At 38.7% G+C, this 20,954-nt stretch overlaps 1 protein-coding gene across 1 annotated transcript; it reads left to right on the top strand.

Annotated features, from left to right (window-relative positions):
• The first annotated feature begins 10,079 nt into the window (after positions 1-10,079).
• FCRLA (Fc receptor like A) lies at positions 10,080-16,036 on the top strand. Its single transcript, XM_006219223.4, has 6 exons — positions 10,080-10,173; positions 13,091-13,105; positions 13,379-13,531; positions 13,850-14,116; positions 14,557-14,841; positions 15,650-16,036. The coding sequence occupies exons 1-6, from the start codon at positions 10,095-10,097 to the stop codon at positions 15,949-15,951; spliced, it is 1,101 nt and encodes a 366-aa protein (XP_006219285.2). The 5' UTR covers positions 10,080-10,094; the 3' UTR covers positions 15,952-16,036.
• Positions 16,037-20,954: the final 4,918 nt, after the last annotated feature.

The following is a 20,954-nucleotide window of genomic DNA, read 5'->3' as shown; positions in this document are numbered from 1 at the left end:
TAGATTTAAAGTCACCTATGATATTTGCTCCACTAGACTAGTCTCTTGTTTATTTCTGTGTCCACTGGAATTATATATACCTTCATTTCTTTTTAATTTTTGCTGAAAAGCACAATTTCATGAGAGTATTTAAATTATACAAGTATTTATATCAGTAAGATTACTTAAATGTCATCAAATATCTTGTAACATGTAGTCCTGTAACTACTGTTAGTCAAATAAATTAAATACTTCAATTTACAATCACATATCCAATGAAAATCTCTTTTAATAGAGCATGCTTTTGGTGTTGAGTCTAAGAATTCTTTGCTTAGCGTTAGATCCTAAAGACATTTCTCCTGTATTTTTGTAAAAGTTTTATTGTTTTACACTTTATATTTACATCCATGATCCATTTTGAGTTCGTTTTTTATGAGACTTAAATTGAGGTTCTTTCTTTTGCTATGAATTACTAATTACTCAAGCAACCATTTATTGAAAAAGAAGTCTTTCCTCATTGAATTACTTCTGCACCTTTGTGCAGAAAAATCTGTTTGGCATATTTGTGTGGGTCTATTTCTGGTTCTCTGTTGTATTCCATCAGTTTATGTGTCTATCCCTCTGCCAATCAAGTCTTGATTACTGTAGATTTATTCCTCTCACTTTATCCTTTTTCAACATTATTTTTGCTATTCTGGTTCCTTTGTCTTTCCATGTACATTGTAGAATAAAACTGTTTATATCTACAAAAATATCTTGCTAGGATTTTGACAGGAATTGTGTTAAACCTGTATATTAGTTTCAAGAGAAATGACTTTTTTACCATGTTAAGTTTTCTAATCCATGATCATAGTATGTCTCTCCATTTATTTAGATTAAAATTTCTTCATCAGTATTGTCAATTTTCAGCATACAAATCCTGTACATGTTTTGTTAGATTTACACCTGTTATTTCTTTTTAGTGATTTTAAATGGTGTTGCATTTTTAATTTCAGAGTCTATGTGTTCATTGCTAAACATATAGAAATACAATTGATTTTTTAACATTTATCTGTGTCCTGCAAACTTGCTGGATATTCACTAATTAGATCTAGGAGCTTTTTTTACTGAGTTCTTCAGATCTTTTACATAGACCATCTCATGTACATGTGGGGATACTTTAATTTCTTTCTTCCCAACCTGAAAGCCTTTTTATTTCATTTTCTTGCTTTATTAAACTGGCTAGAACTTTTAGCACCATGTTGAGTAAGAGTGGTGACAGCATACATCTTTGCCTTGTTCCCTGTCTCATGGGTAAATCATGCAGTCTTTCACTGTTAAGTATGAGGTTATCTGTAGTCTCTGGTAAATGCTCTTTATCAAGTTGAGGAAGTTCCTTTCTATTCCTGCCCCACCCCACCCCAGCCTTTTTTTCCTGAGACTTTTTGTCATGAATGAGTGTTGATTTTGTCAAGTGCTTTTTTTTGCATTGATTGGCATGATCATCTGATTTTTCTTCTTTAGTTTGTTAATATGGCAGATTACATTGAATAATTTTTTAAATACTCAAACATCCTTACATCCTAGGAATAAACCCCACTTGGCCATAGTGCATAATTCTTTTTTATATGTTGTAAAATTGTATTTGCTAATATTTTTGTTAATATTTATTAAGAAATTTTCCATTTATATTCATAAGAGCTATTAGTCTTTAATTTTCTTTTTATATATGTGTTAAATCTGTATTTGTTTAGGGCCAAGGACATCTTGGTTCTAGACCAAAGCCAGGCAAAAAAATACACATTGTTTTCAAGTACCTGTGGAACCAAGATAGTTGTTCCTAGATAATGTTATAAATTTCCCTCTCAACATTACCTTAACTGTGTCCCATAAGTTTTGATATGTTGTATTTTCATTTTCATTCAGTTCAGTGAATTTTAAAATTTCTCTTGATACTTTCTTTTTGACCCATGTATTATTTGGAAGAATGTTGTTTAGTTTCCAAGTGTTTAGAAATTTTTCTGTTCTCTTTCTGTTTGATTCCATTCTGTCTGGAAAACATACTCTTTATGATGTCAATTCTTTCAAATTTGTTGAGTTGTTGTTTTTTTGTTTTTGTTTTGTTTTTGCCTAGGATGTGGTCCAGCTTAGTATATATTCCATGGATACTTGAAAAGAATGTGTGTTCTGCTGTTACTAGGTGAAGTGTTCTAAAAATATCGATTAGATTCTGTTGGTTGATGGTGTTGTTGAGTTCTTCTGTATCCTGTTACTTTTCTGTCTAGTTGTTTTATTAATTGTTGAGGGAAGAAGTGTTAAGCTTCCAACTGTAATTATGGATTTGTCAAGTTCTCCTTCTATTCTATCATTTTGGCTTCACGTATTTTGCAGCTCTATTGTTTGCTACATATAAATGTAGGATCTTTTTGGTAGATTGACGCTTTTATCATTATACAATGTCCTTCCCTGTTTCTGGTAATATTCTTTGCTCTGAAGTTTACTTTATCTGATGCTTTTGTGGGTATTGTGGGGCCACAGTTTTCCTGTGATGTTGCTGGAGTGGAACATTTATTGTCTGAATGTTTTTGGTCATGTTAAGCTGTTCCTTTTCTAGTCCTCTGGCTAGAGAGAGAACAGACTTCTTTCCCTGGGTTTTTTTTTTTTTTTTTTTTGTCAGTGTCATTAGTATTCTGGGTTGCTGATTTTTAACTCAAATTTGAGGAAGCAAAAAGAAAACCCAGGGAACACACCACTGTGTCATTCCTCAGGTCCTAAGGTCTCTAGTTGATCTACTTTCTTCTCCCCAGTGTTTAAGAATCTTATTTTTGTTTTACATATAATGTCCAGGATGTTTAGTTGTACTTAGCAGGAGAAACAGGGAAAAGTATCTCTTACGTGTATTCCGAGATGTCTGAAGCTTTATATTTTTAATATGAATACTTAAACTTATATTTTCTATCAATCATAGAGTTAATCATGGTTTATATTTTCCTCCTGAACTTGTTGAGGGGAAAAGATCCAACCAAACTCTCCATAGGGAAACTCTCTAGAGGGAGGAATTATGTGTGATTTGTTTCCCCTTTATTTCCTTTTTCTGTGTTTTCTACACTTTCTACAATAAGCATACATCATTATAAATAACATTTGGAAGCTCAGTGTTCTATGTGATTTGTATTTCTATTATGAAGTAAAACTCTATTCATTTCTACATCTTTTCTACCAGTAACATAGGATTTTATAGGCCTTCTTTTTGCTTATAGTACTATCCAATAAAATTGCTGGTTTTAATGTTAAAAATGCAAGTCTTCCTATCTAATAAAAGGAGCCTCAGAAAGAGATGAATGAGATGTCTCCTTTCTCCTGACTCAAGAGAGGGAGCATTACCTTTCTGCATGATAAAGGTGGCTCAAAGAATCCAGTTTGATAAGATGTTTACCTGAAGACTTTGATAAAATGTCAGAAGATCTAAAATATTTTACACTTTTGGCTATCTTAATGTAATTGACATATCTGTATTTTTGCACAGAATAAATGCTTGTAAATTTGCTTCATCAAATAGGAAGCACTTACAGACATGTTCACTTTCTCAGTCATGTGTGTTGGGGGAAAAAGGCTGTGATTTTGTTAGATAGTCTACTTCAACAAAGAAATTGAGAGACATTTCAATTCATTAACAAATACATTAATGTGAGGCTGAGAGCGGCAGGTTGTGCTCTGTGCTGACAGGCCCAAATAAAGCAGCAAAGAGAATGGAGATAGGGCATCATTTTGGGCTGCAGCAAGAGCCTGCTTGCCTCTGTGATGTACATCCTGCCAGCTCAGAATAACTCTGTTTTGCTGAATGGATCTGCAGAGCCATCATAAAGAGAGTAAGAAAACACACACACACACACACACACACACACACATAGTTTAATGTGGCCCAAGTACCTCAAGCAGTTTCAATTTTTCAAGGAGAAAGAGCCCAGGGCACTATCCTCTATGAAATATTCTTTTATTTGCTGCCAGCAATCAGATTATATAAGGAATAGCTCCAGGGCATTATCTTCCAGGAATATATGTTTTCTTTATGGAAACGAGGCCCACCTGGCAGCCGGGTGAGTTTCCCATACTTCTAGTCTCCTGAGGGTAAGAAACTGGCTTTCTTTCGGAACTGCTCCCTGGAAGAGAAATTGGGTGAGAGGTCTGGTACATCTGAGAGCTCAGAACATCTCTGTACATGTTTTCTGAATGTGTGTTCTAAAACTTTTACTGTGAGTGAAACAGGCATCCAAAGAGAGGCATGTCAGTTCATGTCTAGCATGTCTGGAGACATCCAGCTTGAGCAACCTGAAACTGACCTGAGAGTATTCTTTCTTTTTTTCCTTCTTGTCTTCCCCTTTTCCCTTCCTCCCCTCCTCTCTCCTCTCTCCCTTCCCTCTCTCTCTTCTTCCTCTTCCTTTGTTCCTTCTTTCTCTTGGAAGAAATATAAAAACAAGCCAAGTCAAGATGTGAGGAGTAACTTTATGTGCTGCAATACATTTGTCAAATCTTAGGAATAAGATAGGTGGCATCACTATAGATCCTATAGATATGCAGATACAGGCACTCGGTAGCCACAGCACTGCTATACACAGAAAAGGATTTTAAAAAATTCCATGAAAAACTTTATGCCAATAAGTTTGACACTTAGACAAAATGTACAAATACATTGATAGACCAAACTATCCAAGTTTATTCAAGGAGAAATATATATCCTCAATAGTCTTATATCTATTGAAGAGATTGAATATATTACCAAAACTTTCCCACATAAAAACTTTTAGGCTTGGAGGGCTTCACTAGTGAATTCTAACAAACATTTAAGAAATATATAATATCAATTTTATACAGAGTTTTCCAGAAAATAAGAGGAAAGAACACTTCTCAACTCAGACATCTAGGCAAAGATGTTACAAGAAAAGGAATCTGGAGACCAGTGTTTCTCATGAACATAGATGCAAAAATATTAAACCAAGTTTTAGCAAACTCAGCAGTATGAAAAAAAAGACAATACATCTTGACTAATGCAAGGTTGGTTTTATATCCAAAAACCGCTTAACGTATTTCACTGTATTAATACAGTAAAAAAAGGAACAGATGCAGAAAAAGCATTTGACAAAGTTCAACACCCAGTAATGATTAAAAAAAAAAAAAAAGCAGGAACAGAAGCAAACTCTTAACCTGATAAAAGGCATATACAAAAACCTGCATCTAACATCATTTACAGTGAAAAACTACATGCTTTCTCCCCAAGATCAGAAACAAGGTGACGATGTCTGCTCTCACCACTCTGATTCAACATTGTGCTGACAGTTTTAGCCAGTGAAATAAGGCAATAAAAAGCAAACTTTAAAATGCACAGATTGGAAAGGAAGAAATAAAATTGTCCCTATTTGAAAATGACCTACTGGTCTGTATAGAAAATCCCAAGGTATCTATATTTTAAAACTCTTATGACTAATAAGTGAGTTCAACAAGGTTACAAGGTCAATATACAAAACTGTTAGTATTTCTATAAACTAATAATGAATAATCAAAAATTAATTTTTTAAATACCATTTACAATAACATCAATAATATATAACGTACTTAGGGATAAATTTGGTAAAAGATGTGCAAGATATATATACTAAAAACTACTAAGAGAAATTCAGGAAGATTTAAATGGAGAGTATGTTGTATTCACGGATTGATCATGGATCAGAAGACTTAGTATTGTTAGGATGTCAATGCTTTACAAATTGACCTATGGAATCAAAGTGCTGACAGGGTTTTTTTTAAGAAATTGAGGTGCTGTTTCTAAATTTTATATGGTACTGTAAAAATATTTGCATAGAGATGCAAAATTTATATGGAATAGCTTTTGAAAGTTTGAAAAAGAAGAACAAAGTTGAAGAGAATTTAGACATAGGATCACAAATATATGACCAATTTATTTTTATTTTTCATTTTTTTTAAGAAGTTAGCTTGAAAGTTTTATTGGTTTTCGTTAAACACTTTAAAAATGATTTCCCTTGGTGACATCTGTTGCTTCTGATGTGAAGTCAAATATTATTCTTTTTTTTTTTAACATTTTTTATTGATTTATAATCATTTTACAATGTTGTATCAAATTTCAGTGTAGAGCACAATTTTTCAGTTATACATGAACATATATATATTCATTGTCGCCTTTTTTTCTCTGTGAGCTACCATAAGATCTTGTATGTATTTCCCTGTGCGATACAGTATAATCTTGTTTATCTATTCTACACTTTTGAAATCTGGCCAATTTATTTTTAATAAAGATGCCAAGGCAATTCAATTAGGAAAGTATAATCTTTCCAACAAATGATGCTGGAATAATTGGTAGCCATATGTAAAAATTAAACCTCAGCCCTTAGCACAATAAAGTGAACTTAAAAATCACTAAAGAAAATGAAAAGACAAGCCACAAATTGAATAATATTTTTAACACATATAATTAACAAAGAAGTAATATCTAGAGTGTATAAAGACTCCTACAAGTCAATGAGAAGATTCCACTCATATGTGTCTTAGAGAAACTCTTATACCTACATGTGATTATAGATGCACAATTTTCAATAGCAAAAACTCAAAAATAACACTCACATCCATTGTCAGTAGAACAATTTGTTGCATAATCATATGATGGAATACTTCATAGCAGTGAAAATTAACTAACTATAGCTACACAGAATATCAGGTTGAATCTCAGGAACATACTATTGAATTTTTTTAAAAAAGCAAGTCTACTACTGCACACCTATTTAGAATGGCCCAAATCTGGAACACCTACAACACCAAATGCTGACAAAGATGTGAAGCAACAGGAGCTCTCATTCATTGCTGGTAGAATGCAAACTAGTCCAGACACTCTGGAAAACAGTTTGGTACTTTATTATAAAACTAAACATAGTCTTACCAAACAATACAACAATCATGCCCATTGGTATTTACCCAAAGGGGTTAAAAACAGATATCCACACCAAAACCTGTACATGGATATTTATAGCAGCTTTATTGATAATTGCCAATCCTTGGAAGTAACCAAGATGTCTTTCAGTAGGTGAGAGAATAAATAAATTTAGAGCTAAAAAGAAATTAGCTATCAATCTGTGAAAAGACATGGGGGAAACTTAAATGCATATTGCTAAGTGAAAGAAGCCAGTTGAAAAAGCTATACACTTTATGATTTCAACTATATGACATTCTGGAAAAAGCAAAACTGTGGAGACAGTAGAAAGAACAGTGGTTGCCAGAGAGAATGGATGAATGAATAGGCAGAGCACTGAGGATGTGTAGGGCAGTGAAAATACTCTGTATGACATCCTGATGATGGGTACCTGTCACTACACATTTGTTCAGACTCATAGAATATATAACACCAAGAAAGTACCCTAATGTAAACTACTAACTTTGGGTGATTATGATGTGTCAGTGTAGGGTTTTGTTTGTTTGCTTGTTTTGTGGAGAAGGAGGTAATTAGGTTTATTTATTTATTTATTTCAGTGGAGGTACTGGGGATTGAACCCAGGACCTCAAGCATGTTAAGCATGCACTCTACCACTTGGCTATACTCTCCCCACAGTGTAGGTTTATCAGCTGTAACAAATGTACCAACTCTGGTGGGGGATGTCATTGAGGGATGCTGTGCATATGTTAGGGCGGGAGGATATGGGAACTCTCTGTACCTTTTGATAAAGATGTCTCCATTTTGCTGTGAATCTAAAACTATTGTAAAAAATAGTCTATAAACATGAAACACACACACACACACACATCTGAACTGAGGGATGCCCATATAAAGAATAAAGAACCTTTTGTCTAAGCCCAGCATAAGGCTAATAAAAAAAATTCACAGGAGAAAAAAAGAAAGTCTCAATAAATAGAATATTACTCAATTTATTAAAAGTTCATAAGTGAAAAATTATTACGTCTATAAAATAAAGGGAGTGATAAATACAAGATCAGAATCGTGGTTGATTATCATGAGGAAGGAAGGAAGCAGATACAATCAGAAGGGACCCAGATGGTACTTCAGGGCAAATGGTAACATTCTATTTCCTCAACTGGGTGAGGTTACAAAAGTCTGCATTGCACCATCATTCTTTATACCTTCACATCTTTTATGAATATTTTTTATCCACTCAAAAATAAAGAAAAGAGAAGTATCAGCCCACTTGTGATAAGCCAGGAGCAGCTGGGGAAGATATCAAAGGCCTAACTGGTATTGGGATGGGATGAGGGCGAGGACTTACTCCGTCTCCCTGTGAGAGTTCTGGGGTGATCTTGATGGCGCAACTAATTCAATGAACAGAGGTCAGTCTCCACAAGTACATAGCAGGCCTAGTGTTGCTCTTTTCCCAGTGAATTACACCTGTTCTAAGTAGTTCATGGATCAGGTTTCAAGTGAGTAAGAGTTTCCAGAGGCTTAGATGAAATTTAAGTGTAAAGAATATGATTGCTTCACTTCATATCTTCAGAAGCCTTTTTGCTTTCTATATTGAGAATGGGATCCTGTGAGAGTCGACGCAGATGGTACGTACAGATGCGGGTCTCCATCCAGGTGCAATAGGACAGTAAGGGCAGTAAAGGGGAAGGGGTGGCATGAAAAGGGAAAGATTTGAGGGGTTAGTTTAGAAGCCCCTTAAAGGTCTGTCTAACACTGAGATTCTATATTTTAGAGAGTGTTAGGGACAGAGGGAGGTCCTTCTAAACACATTTCACTTTCTTAATTTTCTTTAGGGCTGGCCTCAACTTTTCTTCCTCTTCTGAGGCTGCTGGTTCTTTCACATCATATCACCTGCAAGGCTTACTGCCTTACTGCCTCACTGCCTCTGCTCCACCCATATTAACCCCCCACTCCCACTGGATTCCCTGGGGCCACCTGCACAAGAACATTTGTCTCTCAGATAATGGAAAATTTATTTTAAATGCTTATTTTTAGGCTGAGAAATATCCGCTCTCTCATGTCTCTGCTGCTAATATGTCTGTTCTAACCTGTGGCTTTTTGCACAGTTGAAGGGTCATGTTGGCCCTCCTCTGCCTTCATGCAGGACTGACTTCCCCCACTTCTGATGGCTCATTTCAACTCCAAGTAACCAACTGAGGGCCTGGTGGGTGTTCTAATGGGGAGGGGAGCGAATTGTGGCCCCTGTGAAAAGAGGCATGGGCTCTGCCACTGAGGAGACCTCAATCAAACAGCCACCATCTAGAGGCAGGGACAATGGTTCCCATAAGTTCCCCTGGAGCTGAAGAGAGATGTTGTGGCTTCCATATCGCCCCTATTCCTGAGTCTCCTCAGGTTTCTCAAGCTATCAAATGCCTCCTGTCTCTAATTTCTTCAGGATCAGTGGCTTGAGCTTTGGCCATGAGCCTGAGCCCTGGTCTTACTTTTGGGTCCTCTGGAAATCGACTTTCTTTTTCCCCCCCTCTGCTCTTTCCCAAGGGACTCTCTCTGCCTTTTTCTCAGATTTCCACTGAGACTGAATAGCCTTAGTCATGTAGCAGAGGCAGAGAGTTGAGACATGGGTGTAGAGAAATTTATGTAAAAGCTTGGGTGGGCTTTGGATGGTAAGAGCCTACCAAGGAACTAATCTGATATCTAATTTGGTGTCATTACCAATTTTCTTTCCACTTCTGTCTGGCTCCAGAATACTAGAAACCTGTAAACCTTGGAACGGGACAGGGCAGGACACCTGAATTCTCATCATTGCTCTCATGGTGATTTTCTTTGTAGCCCGCAAGCAGTTTCCTGCCTCCTGTCCCCAGTTGTTTCACCAGTGAAGTGGATGATTTTTGCACTGACCATTTCCAGAGTGTGAAGGCTAGTGGGATATCAGACAATTACATGCTTTGGAAGGGCTCTGAGCTTTATAGGGGAATTCTTGAACAACTGAGAGGGTTATCACTTCATCCATAGCCCTGAGGGTACTGATGATGCTGGGACCAACCTGGCCAATCTGAATGATGAAAGCTGATCACAAAGTTGAAAATAGGGTCCAGATGTGGGGAGATCAGACAGTTAGATTTACTTCCTCTTTTCTAATTTGAGAGGTTTCATGCTAAAGAAAATCAGTGTGTTGGAAGCTGGAGACCTAAACACAGTCACCATGAAGCTGGGCTGCGTCCTCACGGCTGGGGCCTTCTGCTTCTCTCCTGCAATGCTCTGGGCAGCCCAGATGCTACTGGGTAAGTAAAATGTTTGAATGTGTGGAAATGGAGATATGCCTGACTTTGCGGAACGGTTCCAAAGGAAAGAAGCATGGAGTAACTTCAGCCCTCCAGAGAAGCAGTGTTCAGGTGGGATAGGTAGGACTGATATAAAGAGAGTTTGGTGTACAGGACTGAATGACTTATTCTGAATATAAAAATGTACAGACTTTTTCCATCCTGAAAGTCTCCCTGACTGTAATGCCTTCTTTAAATACAATCTCAACACTTTTCTTCCTTTTCTCAGATAAATCTCTTAAAGGAGTAGTCTTCACTTACTGTCTCCACTTCCTCACTTTTCACTCACTCCTCCACGCTCACAGTCTGGCTTCCACTGCAATTAGTTTTGACCAGGGTGCAATGACCATTACAATGGTGTTGCACACTTTCAAATTCTTATCATGCTGGGCTACTCTGCTGCATTGTGCACGATGATCACTTAATCTTCCTCAGCATCTCTACTCTCCTGGCTTCCATGTACCATTTTCTCATTGTACTCCATATATTTCTCTTGGTCCCTTTGGTAGCTTCTCTTCTCTTCCCCTTAAGGACTGGTGTTTTCTACAGTTGCATCTTTGCTTCTCTACTTTTCTTTATATTCAAAATCTTCTTAGTGAGCTTATTTGTCTTTATAATTTTTACCACTGCAACTCTATAATAAAGAGTTCTAAATCATATCTCCAACCCTGATCATGCTTTTGAGATGCACAATCAAACATCAAGCTTTGCACAAGACTTGCATGTTTCACAGGTATGTCAGTACAAGGTGACCAAAGCTGACCTCATCTGTCCTCTTGGCCCCTTCCTCTCCTAATTTCATCTTTTACTATTTCTGATCTTGGTTAATGATATCCACCCAGACATCCAGGCCAAAAACTTGGGAGAGACAACCTAGATTCTTCCCTCTCCTTCAACCTCTACGCATGATCACTTATCAAGTTTGGCAAAGTTTACCTTCTAAATTGGTCTTAGAGCTAGTCCCTTCCCTGAAACATAAGTAATGGTATCCTAGGACAAGCCCTCATCAATTCTGACTTGTGCTAGTCCAATAACTTCCTAATTAATCTCCATGTCTCAGCCTTGTGTCCTTGAAATAAATTCTGCACTCTGCAGCCAGAGTGATTTATAAAATTTAAGTCTGCCAGCCTAAGCTCCTTATCATGGCACTCAAGCCCCAGCCCCTCATAACTTGACCCCTGTTTAACCTCTTCAGCCTATTCTTTTACCCTCTGAGTCTTGAAATTTATGCTCCAATAAATCCCAACCTGCTTATATTTACACATTCACACACCAGACTCTTACCTGTCTCTGAAGCTTTGCTCATACTGCTACCTTTACTTGAAATAAGCTCTCTCCATTGCCCTCTATTCCTTTCTCACTTACAAACTTCTAAGCACCCCTAAAGACTCAGCTTAGGTGTCATCTTTACCAGGAAATCATCCTTAAGCCCTCCTCTCTGCTCTGATGGCTACCTGTGATAATTCTTTCTTATTACTTTCTTCCTCATGCTGAAACAATCTCTTCATATGCCTGTGCCATCCACTGAACTGAGAGCTATTTGTAGGCAAGGACAATGCCTTTTTGTTTTTGTTTTTTCACTTTATCTTCTTTATCTCTGAGTTCTCAGCCCCTGCACTTATGCCCGCACAATAGTTTTGTTGAATTGTTTTACTGAACTCACAGAAGCAAGACTGGGTGACTGTATTAAGATACAGCAAAGGTCCTGTGGCAAGAACTCCAGACATGGAATCAGATGCTCTGGTTTCAAGCTCCTCTTTTGTTATTTATAAGCTCTCTGTCACTTTGGAAAAGTCACTTCATATCTCTGAATTCAGTTTTCTTATTCATAAAATGAGAATAATAATACCTACCACATTGCTGATTGAGTGAAAGTGCCTAGTAGCCCAACGACATTTTATTTCACAAAAGGAAAGGAAGCTGAGTCCAGTCGAGTGACAGTGGAGGAACTGAAAAGGGGTAGCACAGTGATGAAGGGAGCTGACAGAGGATCTAAAGAAAGCACCTGGTAATGATATAATGAAAATTAGGAAGTAGAGAGGAAGTTACAAGATCAAAGAAGCGTATTGGGCCTTTGGGAGTAGAAGGGAACAAAAGCAAGTGGCACAGGAAAGGACAGAGTGAAAAACTGAGTATATGTGAATGGCCATGAGGCCAGAAGAAGGGGAGCGGCATTAAGAGGGACAAGAAGTAGTCATGGAGAGGGGAGAAATTTACCTTGCCTGAGTCAACAATGGAGGTAAGCGATAGATTGAGGAGATGTGGTGAGAAATCTGTAACTCTTAGTTTCAATCCCAAAGCAAAGAAAGAACTGTCCCATAATTACCAGTACACACTGGAAGTAGAGGGTCGGGGTAGAGAGAAGTACCATTGCCAGGGCAAAAGGGACAGAGGCCATCAAGGTAGACATAGCTGAAAAAGGAATGAGCAAGGAAGAAGTTACTAAAAGCGATGTGATAGACAACATATTCAAGGATGAAGAGCCAAGTGAATTTTGGGAGAATGAAAGTATGGAAGAAAGTCCCCATGGAAGTTCTGAGGACTGAAGTACATCATGTCTACACAGTGAAGGGAGAAGAACACTGATTTTGTACTCAGACATACCTGATTTTCCTCCTCTGCTCCCCACTCGCTTTTTAAATTTGGGGCATATTAATTGACTTTTCTAAGCCTGTTTATTTAAGATTTGTAAAATGGGGGTGAAATCACATACCTTGTGAAGATTTGTCATGAGATAAGGTGTGAAAGTGCCTGGCAGTGTCTGGCACATGGTAAACAGCAAATGTTAGACTCTGATCACCTCCCTTTGCCTCCTGTCCTGTGTCTGCTGGCTCTGGGGTCCTCACTGTCTTTGGTCTCTGGTTTCCTGCACCTGCAGCTGGATGTCATGCTGGTGAGTTCACCATTCTCTTCCCCTCGCCCCTTCCTCAATCCACAGTTGGTTCACTGACAGCACCTGGAAGCCAGAGAATCAAGTCAAAAGTACCCTTCTCAGAGACCCATATGGATCTCTTGGAAAAAAGATTTTTGGTGTCTTCCTATTCTGCTCTAAAAAGCATGATTCCCTAAGGAGAGGGAGGAGCCCTTGTGGAGGGCAATTTCCTGTCCTCCTTCTCTAAGTCACAGCGTCATTTTCCGGTTCTTCTCGGACCATGCCCCACCTCAGCGGCCAGTTTGGAGGCACTCCAGTGTGAAGGACCTGTCAGCACCCAGGAGAGCAGCTGCCACATGGACGATGACCTGCCGGGCCCAGGGGAAGTTGACTTCCAGGTCAAGGGCTACACTTTCAGTGAACCCTTCCATCTGGTTGTATCCTATGGTGAGGTCCCGGGAAGGACTGACCAGTGCAGGCCTGCTCTTTCTCCCATTTCCCAAAGCTCCCCTTTCAGCCCACAGCCCACAGGAAGGTACCCCCAGGAAACTGGCTATGGAATGAGATATCTTCTTTCCCATTTTCAGCCCACAGAAGCCAGGGTGCCCCCTGTCCTGGGCCTTAGAGAAGTTGCTCCATACTCCCAACCAGGGGTGAGAGCTACCTGGCCCCTCAGAGAAAGTTTAGCGGGATCTGTGGTGGGCAGCTCTGGGGGAGCTCCCAAGAAGGCAGTGGGTCACACTCAGCTCTTGCTTTTGATCACAGACTGGCTGATCCTTCAAAGTCCAATCAGGCCCATATTTGAAGGAGACCCACTGGTTCTACGCTGCCAGGCCTGGCAAGACTGGCCACTGACCCAGGTTACCTTCTACCGGGATGGCTCAGCCCTGGGTTCCCCTGGACCCAAGAAAGAATTCTCCATCGCGGTGGTACAAAAGGCAGACAGCGGGCAGTACCACTGCAGTGCTACCTTCAGTAGTCCTGGTCCTGGGAGCCCAGAAACAGCATCTCCTGTGGCTATCACAGTTCAAGGTAAGAGCTAGAGGCAGGTGGGGAGAGACAAAATGACTTTCCCTGGAGACGGCAAGATCACTGAAGGTCTAAGGGACAGGATGCTGGCAAATGTCCAAGGTGGGCTTCAGGAGGGGCAGTATCTCAGCATTGCCTTTTCAAATCATTCAGCTCCACTCCAAATTCAGCACATTTTCTACTGCTTCATCCTACAGATTATACTTCTCAATGTTCACTGGCTGGGCGTCTGGACTATTGTCAGATTTGCTCATCTTTGGATCTTTTCTAGTCCTGTCTGCTTGAAAAGAGAGAGGACCTGAAAGGTTCAAATGGAACTTTTCTAAGAGAACTCCTTCTGTATGGAAATAGGAGAAACAAAGTGTGACTGGGGTTCTTTCTTTGTCATGGGTCCACCTGAATACAGGATGGCTGAGCTCTTCTTTCTCACCTCTCTTCTCCAGAACTGTTTCCAGCCCCAGTTCTCAGAGCCACACCCTCAGCAGTGCCCCAAGAGGGAAGCCCAGTGACCCTGAGCTGTCAGACAGAGCTGCCCCTGCAGAGGTCAGCCACCCGCCTCCTCTTCTCCTTCTACAAAGACAGCAGGACAGTGCGCAGCAGGGGCCCCTCCTCGGAATTCCAGATCCCCACAGCTTCAGAAGCCCACTCAGGGTCTTACTGGTGTGAAGCAGCCACTGAGGACAACCAAATTTGGAAGCAGAGCCCCAAGGTTGAGATCAGGGTTCAGGGTGAGTTAGTATGTATGTGTCTGTTTGTTGTGTGTGTAAAAAGGTGGGGAGGGATAGATAGGATGATTGGGTCAGTGAGCTAGGGCTCAGTGTGAGCAGGTTAAGAAAGGACACATAGGAGGCAGGAACAATAAGCCAGAGTTCCTGGTAATGGAAGAAAGCACAAACTGGGACCATGATGCATACCCCACCCAAGCAAGACCTGAGCCAGCTCTACAGCTGCTGCCCTGTAGATCATATACTCCCTGCAGGAACTCTGGGCATTTGTAGGAATATAGTATCTTGAGTGAGGGTAAAGTGGTCTGGAGTTTATGCTCAATTCTGGGACCCCCATTAAGAGGGCTGCACTTGACTTGAAATATACCCAGAGCAAGTGTTCATGGAAGTGAGGGGACTTGAGTCATGTCATAAGAAAAATAATGGAAGGGATGGGAGATGCTCATCCTGAAGAGGAGGTGACTCAAGGGACCAGCAGAGATGTTCTCAAAACACTGAACACTGGCACAAGGACAAGGAATTACACTAATATCACACACAATAAGAGATTGACCTAGGACCAATTACCCCAGCATGCTGCAGGAATTTGATGCTGCCTTGAAAGAGGAGGAATTGGCTAATATCCATAGTCCTCTAATGATGAGGCCTCATTGATGAAGCTGTTCAAGCAGAGGTAACCAATCCTCAGATTCAAATTTGAACCTGGGCCCTGCCAGCCACTTTCAGAGAATAAGAAAGACAGAGCCGGAATATGAGTGTAGGGCTAGAGTAAGACTTCACTCTTATATGTGTTTCCTACCACACAATCCAGGTCCTTCCAGCTCTGCTGCATCCCCCACCATGAATCCAGCTCCGCAGAAAACAGCTGCTCCAGAAACTACTTCTACAGAGCCCTCTGAACCTCTGCCTCCACTGTCTACCCCTTCTTCTAAGGATAAAGGCTTCTCCTCTCCTCTACAGGTGCCAGACCCCCATCTGTATCACCAGATGGGAGTTCTCATCAAAGAAATGCAGGATTTGAGGGTTCTTCTTGGTCACCTGGTTATGGAGATGAGGAACTTGTCTGGCCACTTGAAGCCTGAGACCACAAAGGGTCCTGCCAAATATGAATAAACAATTCACCTGCCATATTGTTCAGCTATTCCCAATAAATCCAAGTCTGTTTTTCCTCTTTCTGCTTTATACTTATGCAAAAATAGTTTTACAAAATGCACAATGTTTTGTTTGTAACATAGATGGGTGAGTATAAATAAATTTGTACAGCGATAATTGGAAGTTAGGTATGACTGTGTATTCTCTCATAATGTGACAGCATAATCCTACTTTATCTAGACCAGGAATTGCCTTCTGTTGCCCAGACCAGAATCTGGTGTTTGAAAGATAGAGTTAATGTAGCAATCTCAACCAAGGGCAATCCTTCCCCATCCCAGGGGATATTTGGCAGTATCTGGAGACATTTTTGGTCGTCACACTGGGGTGAGCAGGACATGTGTGCTACTGGTGTCTCGTGTGAGTAGAAGCCAAGGATGCTGCTAAACACTAAACATTCTATAATGCACAGAGCAGCCTCCCACAACAAAGGATTATCTGGTCCAAAATGTCAATAGTGCTGAGACTGGGAAACCCCAGCCTAAAAGAGGTGTCAGACTCTGGGGTGGACCTTTGCCTCTTCTACTTACTCTCCCCTCCTGGCCTCATTCAGCAAATATTAACTACATGCTGGTATTTTGTTGGCCTCTGCCGCATGCCCAAGTTGATGCTATGTTAAGTTTACATATAAGACAGAATCTCTGTCTGTAGAGGGTTTACAATTTGGAATGAAGGGGCAGTAATGCTCCTGCCCATTAAACAATTAAAGCAGAGTATAAAAAATTCCCTGCAGGATCCTACTGGACTCAGAAATATGTGATTGAGCGTAACATTGCCAGAACAGCAATGATTTAATTCGTATCTGACATATTTTTCTTTAAAAACATACATAAATCTATTTTGGTATCATAATAATACCTTTTTCTGTGCTTGGACTACTGTTGGGCATTCCTAACCAAGGAGAGCTAGCCTGCCAGATTCTACAGCAGCCTTTGGTCAGTGAGTTAGCACACTATTTTATGACCTCAGCCAATAAGTGTTCTACCATGTTATCCTAAATCACGTGGTATGAGGTTATCCACTATAATCTTTCTTTGCGCTATTTATTCTGTGCATAGTTTTGACCCACAATGATTTACAGAAGATGTGTATATGATCGTTCCAGATATGTCACAAAGAAACAAAGGAATAGAATCATGCTGTATGTTAAAATCTGAGCTTTATTAAGGTTCCTTTCACCCTCTAAAATGCAAGCTGTATGGTGGTTCCTAACACTTTCAAGGGGGGTCAGGAGGCAATTGGGAATTGGTAAAAATCCATAAATATCACTGCAGCATGAGAGGATCAGTTAACAACTGTATGAATGGGAGTTGCAAGAAATGACCAGAGGTATCTCATTTGGTGGATTTGAAAAGTGAAAACTCAATTGCCAGTGGACTATGCTGGATGTACCTCCAAAGACACTATGTAATAACCATTCTACATGGTACCATTTTCATGAATGCATTCTGTAAGCTCATGCTAAATAAGGAATTCATGTACAGATAACAGAGATCAAAGAAGGAAGAAATAGGTGCAGCTGGCTCAGTGTCACCTCTGTACTCCTCACCCATGTGTCTGTGTGGACCTCTGTCATCACACTGCATTTTAATTTTTACTGTCTTATTTCTATTCACTAGTTGATGATCTCTTTGAACGCTCACATTGACTCAGTGGTGTCTAGTTTAATGAGGTATATTTAAACTTTCAGTAAATTTTATTTCCTTGAATTGAGTTGGGTCAGTATAATAAGGGAAGTCATCTTGAAAAAGATGAGAATTAAGCTGAACCTTAAAGAAGGAGTGGCACGTCTGGCATCAGCAAAATCTCCAGATTTTTCCCCCAGGGGATCTGGCTTAGGTCAAGGACTTGGGAGCCTCAGGGAGAAGATTTCCTATCATCAGAGATGAGGAAGGCAAGAACAGAGCTGGAATAATGAGAGAGAAAAAGAAAGAGGGCTTTTACCTGTCTCCATCTGCCTGTCTAGCCTGGAGGTTGAGGAGGGGGTAGGAAAGAAGAATTGTTATACTGGGTTGGGTTTATGGCCTGCGCAGTTTAGGATTCTGTAACCCACAGAGGTCCTAATGCATATACACTGGATGTTAGAAATAAACGTTAGATCGCAAGCACATCTATTATCTTGTAAAACTGAATATGTGCATGTCCAATAACCCAGAATTCCAAGTCTGGATATATATACTGAGAAATTTTAGTATATGGCTACCAGAAGACAAGTATAATAGCAATAACACTATTTGTAAAATAAAAACTCTGGAGTCAATTTTGTTGTCCACCAACAGAAAAATGGGTAAGCTGTGTTAATTTTTACAGAATGGAATACTATACAGCAGTAGAATAATGAATCATAACTACAATGCAGCAACATAAAAGACTATCAGGAATAGAACATTCAGTGAAAAAAGCAAGTCCCAGAAGATACATATAGTGCGATGCCCTTTATAAAAAGGAATGTATTGTTTAGGCATCACTCATACAAATGATAAACCTTTTTAGAAAGGCATGAAAATGGAAACACCAAGATCAGGATAGTAGCTACTTCTGAGGGGTTAGTGGAGAAGACCATAGAGGAGGAGCACATAGGTAGACATAAGTTATTAATTTCAGAGAAGAGGGTATAGCTCAGTGGTAGAGTACCTGCCTAGTAAGCACAAGGTCCTGGGGTCAATCCCCAGTACTTCCATTAAAAAAGATAAATAAATTAAAGAACCTAGTTAACCTCCCCCACTAGAAATTTTTTTTAAATTACTAATTTCAAAAACCTTCTCAGAGTAGGAATTTAGGCCTCCTTTAAATATATATATTTCTTTAAATCATCTTCAAATTCCTTTATGTTTTCTGCCTTTAACTTTTCTTAGAGATAATAAGAAACCAAATTTATTACCTACAATGTTAAATAGTTCTTTCCTTTACTGATGCCCAAGTAACAATACCAACCTACTAAAGACTGTCCCCATTATACTCTTAGTATTGCTGGCTTTGGAGAACCTTTGTTTGTTGACCTTAAAGTCATGATTGCATATGTTTTACACATTTTCCCAAGCTTTAATCAGGCCAGACAAGACAGCTAATTTTTTCCAGTACTGAAGCACCTTCACATTAATTTGATATTTATGTGCAAAGTACTGTGCAAGGTGCTATCAGAAAAAAAGATAAATTTAACATGATCCCTTTTCTCAACAGAGAGTTCAACTGAAGTTTATGAAGGAAATTTGGCCTTATACAGATCTGTGGTTAGAAAAGGGAAGAACATTTTAAGAGCTTTCTCATATAATTGTGGATATTTTTCTTTGATGCTACACGAAAACCTGACATGGGGTAGTTTCTTAAACATGAGTTGCATTATCTGACACCATATCAACAAACATTTCTTTCTCTATTACAAAAAATCCACTGGTCTTTCTTGCACTTTAAATGGATCTTTTACCCATGCGTTGATCAGTTGAAAAGATTGATTCATAAAGTTATGTAGATCTTTCAAATGTTGGTAGCATTTCATTATATACAATATTTTTAAAATCACATTTACTATCACCACCAATATCAGAAAAATCTTTAATTACTAAAATCTGTCAAGCTCATGATAATGAATACAAGTTTTTCCAAAATTCTAATTTTCATTTGAAAGCTTGAATTTCATCATTGGCAATAAGTACTGTCGGATGTTTTCCTTGAAGTGACAGATTCACTTTGATCTCTTTTCAGAAAATGTCTGTGGAAAACCCAAGTCTGAATGACCAAAGTGTTTCAGTTATTCTTTAAATTAAAAATAGTATTCCAAGAAAATAAGTAGCTGATTTAGCTCAGAACTCAATTGTGCAAGAGCTGTCTCTGAAGACAGACATGGTATTTCAGTATGGAGCAGAAGTGCATACTTCCCATTTCACTGCATAGAATATTAAAAAGATGAGTTTAAATTTTAATATAATTAATTTTTAAAATTATTTCATCAAGATTTTGTTTTTGTTTTGTTTTTGTTTTCTTACTGTGAATGTATGATGATGAAAAATATAGTTTGCTGCCACTACCTTAAATTGTGCTAAGAAAACATTAGTTTTATCGCCCATTGATTTGTGCCATAAATGTAAGTGTCAACATAGTGAAAAAGACACATAACCTCTTAGTATTATTATACACACAGTTTTGATTTTGGAGATCCTCTGAAAGGGTCATAAGTACCCCCAGGTATCTTCAGACCAAACTGAGAATTACTGAACTAGATCATTCTTAAAGCGCAGCCTAACCCTACCCTGAGAAATCCCAATATTTATGCATTTCTGAAGAGAAGAATCCATGTATCTTTCTATACCTAAATCAGTTCTCTAGATATAACAAAATAATTTTTGACCTCAACTTCAGGTCAATCTTTTTAATATTTTTAATTGGATGCTTTTTTCTTTTTTTTTTTTTCTTTTTTCAGTTGAGGTAGAGTTGACTTACAATACTGTGTTAGTTTCAGGTGTACAGCAAAGTGATTCAGTTTCACATGTATAATATTTTCCATTATAGGTTATTATAAGACACTGAATACAGTTCCCTGTGTTACACAGTAAATCCTTGTTGCTTACCTATTTTATATATAGTAGTGTGTATTTGTTAATCCCAAATTCCTATTTTATCCTGTTCCCTTTCCTCTTTGGTAACCATAAGTTTGTTTTCTATATCTGGGAGTCTGTTTCTGTTTTGTATATAGATTCATTTGTATTTTTTTTTAGATTCCACATAGAAGTGATATCATATATTTGTCTTTCTCTGCCTGACTTACCTCACTTAGTATGATAATCTCTAGGTCCAAATTGGATGCTTCTTAAAAAGTCTAAGTTGATTATACTACATGTTCTTTTATTCGTTTATACATCTGTGAGAAGAAGCAACAGCTTTTGCATAGCATAAGAAGCAATCAACAGAGTGAAAAGGCAGCCTATAAAATGGGAGAAAATATTTGCAAACTCTATATGTGATAAGGGATT

This window comes from Vicugna pacos, chromosome 21, assembly GCF_048564905.1.
Source record: "Vicugna pacos chromosome 21, VicPac4, whole genome shotgun sequence".
NCBI classification, from domain to species: Eukaryota; Metazoa; Chordata; class Mammalia; order Artiodactyla; family Camelidae; genus Vicugna; species Vicugna pacos.
The sequence above is the reverse complement of the archived record's forward strand: the minus strand, read 5'-3'. Positions and strand labels throughout refer to the sequence as shown.